Source organism: Gigantopelta aegis, chromosome 9 (assembly GCF_016097555.1).
Source record: "Gigantopelta aegis isolate Gae_Host chromosome 9, Gae_host_genome, whole genome shotgun sequence".
Classification (NCBI taxonomy): Eukaryota; Metazoa; Mollusca; class Gastropoda; order Neomphalida; family Peltospiridae; genus Gigantopelta; species Gigantopelta aegis.
In genome coordinates, this window is record NC_054707.1 from 83,015,589 (window position 1) to 83,032,820 (window position 17,232).

General features: G+C 35.8%; 1 protein-coding gene across 1 annotated transcript in view; it reads right to left on the bottom strand.

Moving 5' to 3' along the window:
* The window catches only part of LOC121381794 (kinesin-like protein KIF17), a 49,287-nt gene that overhangs the window by 22,256 nt on the left and 9,799 nt on the right, over positions 1-17,232 (bottom strand). The window contains exons 5-10 of the mRNA XM_041511149.1: positions 15,327-15,560; positions 14,077-14,454; positions 10,953-11,044; positions 8,905-9,064; positions 7,455-7,490; positions 605-772 (exon numbers count right to left, since the gene is read on the bottom strand). Coding sequence (XP_041367083.1) covers positions 605-772; positions 7,455-7,490; positions 8,905-9,064; positions 10,953-11,044; positions 14,077-14,454; positions 15,327-15,560 — 1,068 coding nt within the window. The remainder of the gene's footprint in view (positions 1-604; positions 773-7,454; positions 7,491-8,904; positions 9,065-10,952; positions 11,045-14,076; positions 14,455-15,326; positions 15,561-17,232) is intronic.

A 17,232-nucleotide genomic window follows, 5' to 3' on the forward strand; every position in this document is an offset into this window, starting at 1 on the left:
GTACTGGTCATAATCTTAAGTTGTTTTCTCATTGACAAAAGTGCGCAATATAGATTTATCATCTATATAACCACACAATTTTTAAATCCGACTTTTCACTGAGCCGGACTTCCTTACCACACCATGCAGTATCACTTACGGGCATGGTACAAGTCAGTGCATAAATATATGAGTAGTATGCATCATTACTGCACACTTTCCATGTTTTCGCTGACGTGCATGCAAGTATAAATGCTGTTGAACTCGGGACTATCGGTTGTTAATCAAAACCTTATCAGTGTGCAATAACCATGCATACCACTTGTAGGTTTATTAACTTCAATGGATCTAGAACGTATAGTGTGAACAAAATGGGACCTCAAAATGCGAGAACTTAATGTTAGAGGTAAACCTGAAAGTGGACACCAAATATACATGTACCTGTTGAGGGACACTGGCTGGGATGAGAAACAAAAGAGAAGAAAAACCCAAGTCCATAAACAGTTGTGAATCCTGCAACCTATCACCCTGAAAGTTTGGTTTTGTTTAACGACACTACTAGAGTACACTGGATGTCAACATTAAAGTGCTACAAAGTTATACAAATTATTTTGAAGCAACCCACCTGGCCCACTTAGCGCCACGTCCCCAGATAAAACAGACTGCGGACGAGCCTTGGGTGCAGACATGGCGGGTTTCTCCTTTTTACTGTCCACTGAAATGGCAGAACCGCCAACCACCACATCGGCAGCCACCAAGCTACTGCTAGTGACTGGCGTTTCACCAACATCACCTGCAACGTTGTTGTGAAGAAAACTGGTGACAATTACTGGATTATCTCAGCAGATATAATAGTTTTTCCTTCAGTACAACATCAAATATTATGAATGGACAAAATTGCATTAAAAAAATAAACATACATAACTAGTGTACAACAGACATGATAATGCAAAGCACAACATTTAATATACCAGTCACAGTATGCCATACATCCACATACATGTATACATCCACTAACAAGCATGTATACACATACATCCACATATACATCCACTAACAAGCATGTATACACATACATCCACTAACAAGCATGTATACACATACATCCACACATACATCCACTAACAAGCATGTATACACATACATCCACACATACATCCACTAACAAGCATGTATACACATACATCCACACATACATCCACTAACAAGCATGTATACACATACATCCACACATACATCCACTAACAAGCATGTATACACATACATCCACACATACATCCACTAACAAGCATGTATACACATACATCCACATATACATCCACTAACAAGCATGTATACACATACATCCACACATACATCCACTAACAAGCATGTATACACATACATCCACTAACAAGCATGTATACACATACATCCACTAACAAGCATGTATACACATACATCCACTAACAAGCATGTATACACATACATACAAAATTAATTTATCAGTACAAGCATGTTTTAAAAAAACACAATCACTAATGTAATACATACACTCGTAAACAATGTGATGCACATCATTAAAGAAACACAATCACTAATGTAATACATACACTCGTAAACAATGTGATGCACATCATTAAAAAAACACAATCACTAATGTAATACATACACTCGTAAACAATGTGATGCACATCATTAAAAAATGATGATGATGTTATTCATGTACTAAACAATATCATCATGGGTTAATATTTACAAGCACGTCAGATCTAAAGGTAGTAATAATTTTTTTGTTATGTGTTTTACCACCAAGATGGCAAAATTTCACCAAAAAGTTTCATGATCAATATCAAAAAATTTAAAAAAGCAAAAAAAAAAACCAGTGTAATAATCAAGCCTTTAAGAATGACTAAACCTGAAAATTCTGAGCCAAATTTTCAAAGGAAGGCTTCATGAGGAATGACGAGATCAGTGTAATGATGCAAGTTAGTGCAATGAAATGTAGTTACTTTAATAATCGCAAACAGAGAACGTCCACACTCAATCAGGATTCACTGTTTGCTAAAGCTGCCTGCAGGTTCTTCACTGAGGGGGGTTGGGGAATACTATAGTCTAGATTTGAGCTCAAACCAAGTAAGAATTCAAAAACGTTTTCACCCCATCTTCATTCATTGGTTTTCTTCATGGTTTTATGAGCTACCCTGCATTTCAATTTTGCATAAAGTTCTAGCATAAAGATGGTAATGCCATACAGACCTTGTAATATGCTTCACACACCTCAACTTGCTGCATTAGTGATGATCATTTTAATACCTTTGTAAAAGGTTATATCAATATGCATATCAATAACCTATTTTAACAGATGTATTTGCAGTTCATCACAAACAGTCATAACATGATTGTAAATCCATCGTGAATCTAGATGTGATGAAAATGCTGGTGTAAAATGATGAGGTATTTACTTTCATGCATCAATGCAAGTGGGCTAGCTTTTATTAACTTTATCATGAACACAGAACTCAGCTTGTGCACGGAGAGCCTCCCCATGACCTATGTTAATATATTAGTGAAGGGTTTTAGCCACAGGGTACGAAGGGTAAAATTACATATCCTATGTCCTAAAATCTAGTAAATTAATGGATACATTTTTATAAATGTTTTCAAAAAGATTATAGTAGGAGAACTGCTGTTTAAAATTTGTCAAAGTACACAAAATGCAGTGTCCAATTTGAAAATATTTTAAACCCATAACCGCCTAGCGGGGGCACTTATAATTTGTTTTGCAGAAAGCCTGTAGTTTGACCCCCCCCACCCCCCAAAACAAAAAAAAACCCTGCCTAGTCTATACTGTTCATCTTACTAAGTACAGCAATCAACCATAAGGCTGGTAGTGCTGGGTGAATTTGTAACAATGTGGAGATGTGTGGCCACTACAAGGATTTCTCTGAATAACCACTCAAATCTTTACAACCACTAACTTCTTTTCAGAAAAAGACTGCCCAGATAGCCGAGGTGTGTGCCCAGGACAACGTGTTTGAACCTTAAGCACAAACGATATCAGTGACAATTAAAGCTTCACATTGTTGACTCCAACATAACATTATTTTGGCACTTGGGTCTAGAAATGAGAAATGAGAAAGGAAACTTGTTTCTGCAACCTACATGTAGGCCATTCCCATCGAAACGTAGCCAGGCATTGTTAATATGGCTGTACATGTAATGTACCAATCGTGAGGCACATACAAAATGTAGCCAGGCATTGTTAATATGGCTGTACATGTAATGTAAAAATCGTGAGGCACGTACAAAACATGGCCAGGCATCGTTAATATGGCTGTACATGTAATGTAAAAATCGTGAGACACGTACAAAACGTGGCCAGGCATCGTTAATATGGCTGTATGTGTAATATACCAATCATGAGGCACATACAAAACATGGCCAGGCATCGTTAATATGGTTGTACGTGTAATGTAAAAATCTTGAGGCACGTACAAAACATGGCCAGGCATTGTTAATATGGCTGTATGTGTAATATACCAATCATGACATCGAAATGTGGCCAGGCATCATTAATATGGCTGTACATGTAATGTAAAACTCTTGAGGCATGTACAAAACATGGCCAGGCATTGTTAATATGGCTGTACATGTAATGTACCAATGATGGGGCACATACAAACTGGACCACTAAGTAGACGTGAACCCGTAAACATTTCTGATGGGCAATCTACATACAGGTAGATCCCACTTTGAGTAGAGAATACAACCGAACAATGATATCTTGTCTTGACCTAAAACTATAATACTATCTTGTGGTACAGAGACAGTTTTAATTTTATAGATATTTATATTTTGATTAGGACACAAACAGTTTACTTTTAACCAACTGAATAAAAAAAGAGAGAGAAAGGAAAAAAGGTGGGCACAAAATGCTGGTCCATATCTGTAAGCTTTAGATGAGTAACACACACATGGTTAACATATACAGGGTTAATCCTGTGGAGTTCAAACGTGCATTTGTTGTTCGAGTGTTAGTCAAAAGCACAAGGAAAATCAGTGCTGTGAAAATAGAGGACAAATTCTGGTCTTGCAGTGAAATATTTTCCAAAAATCTATATAAATTTTTAAATTATGTATTTAATTAGATTTTGAAATGGATCCCAACACATCTATTGCTACAGACTGAAAATGATGTTCAAGCAATGTGTATCTTGCTCTCCTTATTGAGTGAAACATTTCTAGCAGTGTTTTACGTGAACAGTTGAGGACTACAGTTCATATAAAATACCGCTAGAAAGGTTTTATTTCAGTGATCTTAACCTAGTGTCTGAAAAGCAATCTGATGAAACCATGTCAGAAGTATTTTTTATGAGAAATTGACTTTTATCATCATCTATTAATGCACCATCCATGACACTGTCAGAAGTATTTTTATGAGAATGTGACTTTTATCATCATCTATTAATGCACCATCCATGACACTGTCAGAAGTATTTTTATGAGAATGTGACTTTTATCATCATCTATTAATGCACCATCCATGACACTGTCAGAAGTATTTTTATGAGAATGTGACTTTTATCATCATCTATTTATGCACCGTCCATGACACTGTCAGAAGTATTTTTATGAGAATGTGACTTTTATCATAATCTATTAATGCACCGTCCATGACACTGTCAGAAGTATTTTTATGAGAATGTGACTTTTATCATCATCTATTAATGAACCATCCATGACACTGTCAGTTGCACATTTTAATGTTCAACTATAAGTATAATGTAAATCCTTTGTTTTAATGATATCGATAACCTAAATTAATCAAATACATGTATATAAATCACTTGTTCATTATAGTATATCTTTCTTGTTTGAATACATTCCTACATACAAAAATGTAAATAAGTCAACTTAAATATATATATAAATCAATTATATACTTCATGCACATTTTTATTCATGTTTTTGTCCACTGAAAGTGTGTGTGCAAGTGAAGTGAACGTTTTATTAGGGTAAGGCCATACTAAATTAATTGCTAGACTTACATACAGTTTTAAAATGTCCGAGATCTTATTTATTTTCCCAATGTTCTAAAACCCTGTAAGTTATGAAAAAAAAAAAATTAAAAAGAAGAAGAGTAAATAATAAATAACAAAATTATGATTATATAAAGAGTTCATTTCCAAAATACAATATACACATATCACATATATCAATTTTTGTCATTTTGAGAAAAAATGTGTGTTTTTTTTATCACAAAGTCAAACAATGCTTAAAGTTTAAATTAACTGGGGGTTTTATGAGCACTCATTTATTGAGTATTTTTTAATGAAATTACTATAAATGTACCTTTCAAAATTTTCCCACTAATTGGACTTGCTAAAAATATATTTATATATATCAAAATGTTATATATCCATTTTGAATTTAACAGCAATAATTTTATAGTCAATTAAAGAATAATTCCAATGTCACTTCTTAAGCAGAAAAAACCCACAAAGAAAACCAGTAAACAAATATGTTTGTTTCATGCCTAATCAGCACATTGTGTACTCATAATCAGCACATTGTGTACTCATAATCAGCCATTTCTTATTGCTAAACTTATGATAATTCCAATAATTTAAATATCTCAACAAACCAACTACCACTGGGATATTTATAGGATATTAAACTAGCTTCCATTTTGTTTATGTCCCTCGTAAAATAATTTTCAATGTCACTCACTAAAGCTCGTGACAACTGAAAATTATTTTACTCGGGACATAAACATGATATGAAATGTTAGTGAGTATATTTAATATCCTATTTATTACCCATAATTGATTTTATTAATATCAGTCAGCTTGTTTGGTTGACGTTCCTGTAAGTTTATAGTGAGCCAGTCGATGACATCATCGTGTGACATCTAAGTGTTACGTCCCACTTGGCATTCTAGTGGGACGTAACACTTTGATATGTACCAAGATATTTTTAACCATATAGGTAATAAAATTTGAACTGCAATATTTGGGGTTTTTTAATATATATATATATATTTTTTCTTTTTTCTAAATAATAAATATTAAAATTAATTTTATAGTAATACAATGTATAACAAAATGGACATGACTCACTGGTTGTATTTACGTCAAAATAAATGGACAAAAAATTACATACCTCTGATAATTTCATCCTATTATAACACAGCCTCATTAATACTTTTAAAATGGTCAAGTTTATTATTTTTATAGGACATGCAAATGACGTTATTCAGATATTTGGGTGGAAGAATGCATGGGAATGTGGTTGCTAGGACTATGACATGTTGTTATTTATGTATCGATCTGTCTGATTGAGTGCCGTACATGTATATCACGTTTTTCTGCAAAGCGAATGTAGCACACATCACATTTTGCAACAAAGCACTCTCTTAAAACCCAGTAAATAGGGGGTGTATTGTCTTTTGAAAGAAACTGTATTGTTATTTCATCCAACTGTATTTAATTTACTATAAATGAATTACCACTGCTAACTCCAAATTCAGGAAATTGGCATATATCGTAGTATATAGAACTGAACTCTTCATATATCAGTTAGTGAAATAAACTTTAAAAAAAAAAAAATAAAAAAAAAAACATGGTGAATGGAGATGTAAGAATCTAGCAATTAATTTAAAACAGCCTAAAATATGCATCAGGTAAGGCTGTCTTTCTGGTAATTCAAAACTGAAGGCCATGCATGCATACCTGGCATCATATAACAACATGCAGTCAAAGCAGGAACAGAAGGGCTAAAAACAGTTCAAGCTAAGCTTACAAAATTATATAAGCTTAGCAGGCGAATATTAATATAGTGATATTCTTTACTGATACGATACATCACTCGTATTGCCTGCCCTAGAACATTCTTCAACCAAGGTCAATCTTTAAAAACAAAAGATAATAATATTGCTGACTGAATTCCATCTATATTTTCAATTTCTTTTTCTCCCCATCCTGCAGTCAATATAAAATTTAAACACCTATATAATAAAAATAATAATAACAGTACAATCAAAACCCCTTGGTAAAATTATGAATCAGTTACAGAAAACTAAAAAGGATTTTTTTCTTACCATTATTTGTATTATTTGTTGTACATTTACATTTGTTCATGTTAACAATTATTGTATTAAGTTTTAAAGTAAAATTACACCCCGCTCCCCACCCAATAATAAGAAAAAGCATAGGGCAGGTAATGGACAAATAGCTGGGTAAGAAAATAAACAGCATCAATAAACTGATCAAACAAAACTTTATGGAAAAGTGAAAATCAAGTGCAGTAGCTGTAAAACAATTTGGTTAAATAATTTAGGATTGGTAAAAAAACAATAAAACATGAATATCAGAGTGCCAGAATTTGTTCAAGGGAAGAGTAACAGGTGTTAAAAACCAGTCGGTGGATGTGTGTGTATAACGAGAAAGTCAAACAACAAGCACAAATCACTCCAAAGTCAAACACGAACTCACGCTGGGTGTCGGCAGACCACTCTATTTCCCCAAGAACTGCATGATGGGACAAGTGTAACAGCATCATTATAATTATTCGTGAAAACAAACGACCACACAAACATGGACTATACAACAGAAAAAACTTAAATTATGGTGTTAGTATATAAAATTAATTAATCTTCTTACAATTAGAGGTCTACTGTGTAATTCTGATTACATTGATTTTAGGATATTAAATCTTAAAACTTAAAATTAAAGGATGTTCCGAGGGAAAACTGAACTTTGTCCAATATGTATGTACAATAAATGCATTTGGTTCACAAATTAATAAGAACACAAACTATTATTTAACTACAGTTCCTGCATCTTTCACACATTCTTACTGCAGGTTATCATCGGTGATGGATTAGAAATATCTTAGTAGTGCACACAGAACAACGTATATATTGGTTATCAGTAGTCAAACTGGACCAAAACTAGTGTTAGCATTTTGCCAAATTTTGTTTCATAATGTTTAGCTTTTAAATTAGGTCCTATGCTAGTTTTCACAGGTTGTTTGATGTGAAATTCAATATATTATATGGAACAGAGAGTTGCCAGAGTTCCCGATTTGATAACCATTGCAACATGCTAATTATTATTTTTACATTTTTCAGTGTGTCTTCTGGTCATCTTAATGTTGGTTGTAGCTCAGACTAGATTTTACATGTTTAAAAAACAAAACATTTTGTACTTAAAATCTTGTTGGAGTTATCACAAAACTGTTGACGAGAAAAACACTGGATATTCTGTGACTGACATTCTAAGCATTAAAATGTAATTACTACATAACGTAATCATTTCAAAAGATCTATTTTAAATGTAATTACTACATAACGTGATCATTTCAAAAGATCTATTTTAAATGTAATTACTACATAACGTGATCATTTCAAAAGATCTATTTTAAATGTAATTACTACATAACGTGATCATTTCAAAAGATCTATTTTAAATGTAATTACTACATAAAGTAATCATTTCAAAAGATCTATTTTAAATGTAATTACTACATAACGTGATCATTTCAAAAGATCTATTTAAAATGTGTTACAATGGCCACAGGGTCAGATTGCTCTTTTAAATCCTGGCTATAAACAAATTGCTATTTTAAAAGTAAGCCTATTATGACAATGGACGGAAAATAATGGACATGAGATAATGAACAGTTACAAAGTTGAAATGAAAAGATAAACCACATTGTTTGATGATTTGTAGCAATAATATATATAATTATTATTTTGAGATAACCTATTGAACTGCATACGTTTTCCTTAATAAAATCTAATTGCATATTGTATATTTAGCATCTATTCTATCAGCACTAGCTTCTCAAAACTGCTTTGACTAATAATAATAATAATTACTACAACAAAAAACTGAAACCACTGTAATATTTTCTACACAACAGAATAGAAAACAAAATTACCTGCAGCTGTTGGTGGCAGATGGGCTAACTGTCCGTCCACAGACTTCAGCTGACTGTCGTAAAACTGTCGCAGTTTTGCCATGTCTTCTTCTAGTTTGACTTTGTTTGACTTCTCCTCCTCATAAGCATGGCTCATTTCATACATCTTTGTCTCGTATTCCTAACACAGGTTAAACAAAGAAAAGTGAGAAATCATACTCTTTTTATGTACATATATTTCTTGCATCAATCTTTATTTACGATTGACATCATACAAATGCCATGACGTCATGCTTTTAATAACGTTAATGGATTGTCATTGGTTAACTACAAATAAGTTTTATTAGCTAGTGAAAGAATGTTAAAGCCTATTAAACAGTATGTATTATAACATATAAATTAGTTCAGAAAGTTTACATATTATTTGCCCTTACAGCAAAATGGCTTTTTATATTAACATGTATAATTATAAATAAATATGGTTATTCTTATATTAACGGTGGTTTAATCATTTTATTCACCTGTAAAAGAATATGAGCAAAATTTGTAATAACGTAAAGTTTGTTTCAACTGGCATCTCATTTTATTATTGTATAAAATGCATTACTGATTTATTATCTACAAATAATAATATAATGGATCACATTTATTGACTGGAATATTACCAAATATGTATTTGTAATGGTGATATATTCTAAGAATAATATATTTCTTTATTTCAGTCAATCTGTGGCTATTTTGTTGCTGATATGTTTTTACCAAATAAAGTGAAATAGCTTCAGTATTGGGATTGCACTGACGTTCAATTACATTTCTTTGTTTTAAATCCCTCTGCTCCCTTCTATTCTGTCCTTTCAATTCCATCTTATTTCTTGCCAATTTGGTAGCTCCTCCTATATTTCAGCTTCTTTCGCTGTCCACATCCATATCCCAAAACTTGTTTCTCCAACCGCAATAAGTTCTTGTCTTTTGTGGCTATCCATGTCACACATGTCATTTCCCCATCAGCTTTTGCTAGCTGTGGGTTTAGAATGACATTTTGGAGAGTTACTTCTGGCTTTAAGAGGAACTTGCAACCACCTACTATTCTCCTCTACTACATGAATGGACAGACAAATATTTGGTAATGAATATGAATCCTTTACAGAACTATAGTATTTAATAATTTTGTTATATTCAGATTAATGTTAATGGTCATTAAGTGACAATTGTAGGTGACTTAAAAATCAGTTGAGATGCCAGTTATCATGTGTAATAACATATAAACATCAACAATAAATCAGTTGAGATGCCAGTTATCATGTGTAATAACATATAAACATCAACAATAAATCAGTTGAGATGCCAGTTATGTGTAATAACATATAAACATCAACAATAAATCAGTTGAGATGCCAGTTATCATGTGTAATAACATATAAACATCAACAATAAATCAGTTGAGATGCCAGTTATCATGTGTAATAACATATAAACATCAACAATAAATCAGCTGAGATGCCAGTTATCATGTGTAATAACATATAAACATCAACAATAAATCAGTTGAGATGCCAGTTATGTGTAATAACATATAAACATCAACAATAAATCAGTTGAGATGCCAGTTATCATGTGTAATAACATATAAACATCAACAATAAATCAGTTGAGATGCCAGTTATCATGTGTAATAACATATAAACATCAACAATAAATCAGTTGAGATGCCAGTTATCATGTGTAATAACATATAAACATCAACAATAAATCAGTTGAGATGCCAGTTATGTGTAATAACATATAAACATCAACAATAAATCAGTTGAGATGCCAGTTATCATGTGTAATAACATATAAACATCAACAATAAATCAGTTGAGATGCCAGTTATCATGTGTAATAACATATAAACATCATCAATAAATCAGTTGAGATGCCAGTTATGTGTAATAACATATAAACATCAACAATAAATCAGTTGAGATGCCAGTTATCATGTGTAATAACATATAAACATCAACAATAAATCCTATAAAATAATGTATAAAATATTTCCTCTTTGTTGAGCCAGATGTTTATCGAGTTACCTTTCTCAGCCTCTGTTTCTCCTCCTCCAGTTCTTCGCGAGTGACAGCGTTTGGATCCACTTTCTGTTCGGATTTCTGCAGATCTTGGATTTCTGTACCAGTGAAAAGTGTACTTGTTATTACAGATTAATGGGCTAAACTAGTAAAACATGACACTGCTGTGAAACCTGTCACTAAATACTGCACAGATAAAAAAGTCTTGTTAGCAACAAAGTATACAATTACAGGTAATTTCAGCACAATGCAACCCCCCCCTCCCCCCAAAAAAACCCCAAGAAAACCCCCAACCTACAACCCCCCCCACCCCCCCACCCCCACCCCAAAATAGTATGAGATCTATGTAAATGTAATTGAAAAGAAATCTACTAAACTCATCTGATCAAAGACATTATCCAACCATCAGTTAATGAATGCATAACAAATATCAAGTCGCTGGTTTTGGCTGAATTTATCTATTCTTTGGATTCGCCAATGGAAAACCAGACCGTTACAGCCATTTAAAAATCCATGTTTTGTTAGCAAAAATTAGCATTTTCTAATTATGACAGAATAAGCTTGGAGCAAGACTACAAGATGCATCCATCTCTCACAAGCCGGAACAGTGATATTTCACTCTTTTACAAATGTATAAATCAATGTACGACTAATGTTTTATTAGCAAAACATTACATTTTCTAATTTACGTGCTTTGAACAGAACATTAGAGGCATTTGCTCTACACACAAACACCCTACAAGCTAAAACAGTGCTAATTCACTTTATTATCAAAACTTACCATTTTCTATTATCAGGGACATGATACCCACATAAAATAAGAGCTGAAAAAAACACCCAATACCATAGTTACAAAGTTATTTTTCTGCACCCCAAATCAAATCAATCTACTTTGTGAAGACTGAAGAACCTTTGAGAGTTTTCTGTTCATGACGACATCACCTGACCTCTAACTGGGTATTTCCTGTTACACTGTCCTGACAGCCAATGACTGGCTAAAATCTTCAAACATGTCATAATGAGTATCACAATTTCTGTCTCATGATCACCTCTTCCCTCACTCTTTGGATCTCAATTTTTATTTTCCCTCTATCTTAATCTGTTGTAACCGAGGGAAATGCACATAGGAGAGAGTTATCTATGAAAGGTAGTATCTTATACAAAAACAACACACTGAAATCAGAAAAAGTTCCACTCCATTCAATACTAGATACTAATAAAGTATAAAAACAATATCCATAATGAAACCTTTGTCATTTTAAATTTATTACTCATTAGTAATGAACCATCCATTAAATTTAATGTGAAAGAGCAATTATCAGTCCACCTTGGTTTTAATCATGAATGAATGTTTAACAAAACCCCATTCATCTCATAATAACATATTTTAATGACTTCCCCAACTTCTCACCTGAAAATCTGTCTGTAGGAAGTGGAATCTGACCCATAAACATTGCCTCATCTCACACAAAGTATCTCAGTGACATTTCCTGACTTCTCACCTGAAAACCCGTCTGTAGGAAGCAGGATCTGCCCCATCAACACGTCCTGACTTCTCACCTGAAAACCCATCTGTAGGAAGCGGGCTCTAACTCATGTCCTGACTTCTCACATGAAAACCCGTCTGTAGGAAGCGGGATCTGCCCCATCAACACGTCCTGACTTCTCACCTAAAAACCCGTCTGTAGGAAGCGGGATCTGACCCATCAACAGGTCCTGATTTCTCACCTGAAAACCCGTCTGTAGGAAGCGGGATCTGCCCCATCAACACGTCCTGACTTCTCACCTAAAAACCCGTCTGTAGGAAGCAGGATCTGCCCCATCAACACGTCCTGACTTCTCACCTAAAAACCCGTCTGCAGGAAGCGGGATCTGACCCATCAACAGGTCCTGATTTCTCACCTGAAAACCCGTCTGTAGGAAGCAGGATCTGCCCCATCAACACGTCCTGACTTCTCACCTGAAAACCCGTCTGTAGGAAGCGGGATCTGACCCATCAACACGTCCTGACTTCTCACCTGAAAACCCATCTGTAGGAAGTGGGATCTGCCCCATCAACACGTCCTGACTTCTCACCTGAAAACCCGTCTGTAGGAAGCGGGATCTGCCCCATCAACACGTCCTGACTTCTCACCTGAAAACCCATCTGTAGGAAGCAGGATCCGACTCATGTCCTGATTTCTCACCTGAAAACCCATCTGTAGGAAGCAGGATCTGACTCATGTCCTGACTTCTCACCTGAAAACCCATCTGTAGGAAGCAGGATCTGACTCATGTCCTGACTTCTCACCTGAAAACCCATCTGTAGGAAGCAGGATCGGACTCATGTCCTGACTTCTCACCTGAAAACCCATCTGTAGGAAGCGGGATCTGCCCCATCAACACGTCCTGACTTCTCACCTGAAAACCTGTCTGTAGGAAGCGGGATCTGACCCATCAACATTTCCTGACTTCTCACCTGAAAACCCATCTGTAGGAAGCAGGATCTGACTCATGTCCTGACTTCTCACCTGAAAACCCATCTGTAGGAAGCAGGATCTGACTCATGTCCTGACTTCTCACCTGAAAACCCATCTGTAGGAAGCAGGATCTGACTCATGTCCTGACTTCTCACATGAAAACCCATCTGTAGGAAGCGGGATCTGCCCCATCAACACGTCCTGACTTCTCACCTGAAAACCCGTCTGTAGGAAGCGGGATCTGCCCCATCAACACGTCCTGACTTCTCACCTGAAAACCCGTCTGTAGGAAGCGGGATCTGCCCCATCAACACGTCCTGACTTCTCACCTGAAAACCCGTCTGTAGGAAGCGGGATCTGTCCCATCAACACGTCCTGACTTCTCACCTGAAAACCCGTCTGTAGGAAGCAGGATCTGACTCATGTCCTGACTTCTCACCTGAAAACCCGTCTGTAGGAAGTAGGATCTGACCCATCAACACATCCTGACTTCTCACCTGAAAACCTGTCTGTAGGAAGTGGGATCTGACTCATATACATGTCCTGACTTCTCACCTGAAAACCTGTCTGTAGGAAGTGGGATCTGCCCCATCAACACGTCCTGACTTCTCACCTGAAAACCCGTCTGCAGGAAGCGGGATCTGACCCATCAACATGTCCTGACTTCTCACCTGAAAACCCGTCTGTAGGAAGCGGAATCTGACCCATCAACATAGCTTTCAGCTTCTGGATCTCCTCCTGGTACTGGCGCAGCAGAGCGTCTTTCGGGTCCTCGTTGATCTTCGGTTTATTCTTGATGTTTTTGGCACGGTTGGCGTACCGCAGCGTACTTAACGTCTCGTCGTAGTTGTTGTCGGCCGGAGACAGGCAGGCGACCATCATTGTCTTTGTGTTGCCGCCCAAGGAGTCCTGCAGCAGGCGAGTGAGTTTGGAGTCTCGGTAAGGTATGTGTTTTGATTTCCCATCAACAAGAGCTGATATCACGTTACCGAGAGCAGACAGAGAAAGGTTGATTTTTGTTGCCTCTTTCAACCTGTCACCAGTGGAACCTAAAAATAAAAATGCATTTCAAATGCAGTTATGAAAGATGATAAACCCTTTAAAATCTCTTTGAAACATTATTTTTGTTTTGTCTTTTTCTTCAGCTGTTTTGGGGTTTTTTTTATAAATAAAACATGTGAAGGTACTTGTATAATGCTATGGGCATTTTGGAACTTACTTCCATTTAACCAATGCAGATCTTCAGGTGATCTACTTAAAACCATGGGTTTGTTAACACCACAATATAACCCATATGAAATTCTTGTCTGGGTCAAAGTTTTCCATGTTTCCTAACCAGAGGTTAAACCCTGGATTTTGAATATATCCTAAGGCTACATAAGCCAGAGATCTGAAATTTGCACAAACAGTTTACACCCTTAAATCTAAAACACCATACACATTGGTTACTGAATGCAGGGTTTTATCATCAATGTTTTTGGACTCCGATAATCGGCACCATTCCCGAAAGCAAATGTCATTTTTCATTCCCAATTTTGGAGTAAAACATTCCCAATCTGAATGTAAATAATTTCAATTTTTTACTATTATGTAAAGACAAATAGATACATGGATATTAATTTGAATAAATTCAAATACATGTGTAGTATTACTCTTGTAAATTCTAACTTAGCTTAATTAACAAGATTTAAAAAAATGAAACTGAAAATTCCCAAATGTTTGTAAAATGACCCTAAAATTCCCAAAGTCAAAGCCATGGATGTTGTCACATTTGATAAATAAAACCATATAGATGCGTCCTGACTCCACATTTGATACTGACTTTCTTCCAGCAAGAGCCTAATGATGACAACTGTTACGGTTTTTAATCATTTTAGTGGATATCAACATAACTAATCACACATAAATAAAATTCCTATACCTGTTTTTGCTTGTCGCTCACTTCCTGCCAGATCTACAAGGTTTAGTTTCCCTGCTCGTATATGATCTTCACCCTCTTCGTCTGTTGTGGCCATCTCGAGCGATATCGTGAAGATGGAATGGCTGCGTGATGAGTCGGCGTTCATCAGTGTGGCCCCTGTAGCTCGGTTCTTCCAGCCCTGGGCCATGATTCGTTCACACTCCTGGACATTGTGGACGGCATGCATCGACAGGTCTGACGAAATAACATAGTCAAATACTGACAAAGTTTCTAATGTTAGGGGCATGTGTAATATTTCTCACTGAGGGTGGGTCGGACGGGAAAGCTAGTAACTCACAATTGACATACATATCAACATGAGTTTGGTGGTGCAGTGGTTAAACCACTGGATTTAAGTCTCACATACATTGTAGACATATGGTACAGTAATATAATACATTGCAAGGTGGGAAAATTACTTGTATTGGAGGGGCAGTGTGGGGGGGGGCAGGGGGCAGAGATTGATATTTACAAGTATTATTCACATTATGAGGTCATTCACAATTATCAATATTATTTTCAGGAACCTACAAATTGTAAACTGTGAGAGGGGGTGTTAATGCCAGCATACAATTTGAGACAACACCATGAAAAACATTGAGGGGAGTGGATAATTGCTTCTCTAGCTTATCATGATGCCATATGATATGAGTGCCTTGTTTGTGAATAGCTGATTGCATAGCAACCGATGAAAGCTTAATATTGTCTTGTCATAATTGGCACCTTCACCTTTAGATTTAGATTTTCACATTTAAGATATTACCATATTGTGCCTGCTAAGGGGAGATAAAAATGATTCACTTTGAACTAGTTTGATGGGAGTGATGGGGAGCCAGAGTGATATAGCTCCCCTTAAACGGCATTTTGATGGGGGAAAGTCTATCAGTTTTCTGCAGGCAGAGGCCGATCTTGGGGGGCCCCAGGGCCCCAGCCACCACAAAATTATGCAACAATTATAATTTTATTATATATTAATTTTCCCAAAGTTCCCTTGGCACTCCTCCTAATGTCACTGGTGCCCCCTAAATGGATTTTTTGGACCTGCCACTGGTAGGATCCTCTATATCTGATTGGATTTAATTATAACTCAGATGTTTTTAGACCGCTGAATGATGTAAGGCATCATTGTTCAATTATAATTGATCATAACAGACATAATTGTAAAAATATGGGAAGAAGTATATTTTGTAAGCTTGTGAAAAAAATATTCCATTGTAGTGAATAAATTGTAAACTCTTAACATTGACATAGATGCCTTTCTCGGGTGTGAATAAATTGTAAACTCTTACCATTGACATAGATGCCTTTCTCGGGTGTGAATAAATTGTAAACTCTTACCATTGACATAGATGCCTTTCTCGGGATGTGAATAAATCGTAAACTCTTAACATAGACACCTTTCTCGGGGTGTGAATACATTGTAAACTTTTACCACTGACATAGACGCCTTTCTCAGGATGTGAATAAATCGTAAACTCTTATCATTGACATAGACGTCTTTCTTGGGATGTGACAGGCCTCGGTGGCGTCGTGGTTAGTCCATCAGTCTATAGGCTGGAAGGTACTGGGTTCGGATCCCAGTCAAGGCATGGGATTTTTAATCCAGATACCGACTCCAAACCCTGAGTGAGTGCTCCGCAAGGCTCAATGGGTAGGTGTAAACCACTTGCACCGACCAGTGATCCATAACTGGTTCAACAAAGGCCATGGTTTGTGCTATCCTGCCTGTGGGATGCGAAAATAAAAGATCCCTTGCTGCTAATCGGAAAGAGTAGCCCATGTAATGGCGAGAATGGGTTTCCTCTCAAAATCTGTGTGGTCCTTAACCATATGTCTGACGCCATATGACCGTAAATAAAATGTGTTC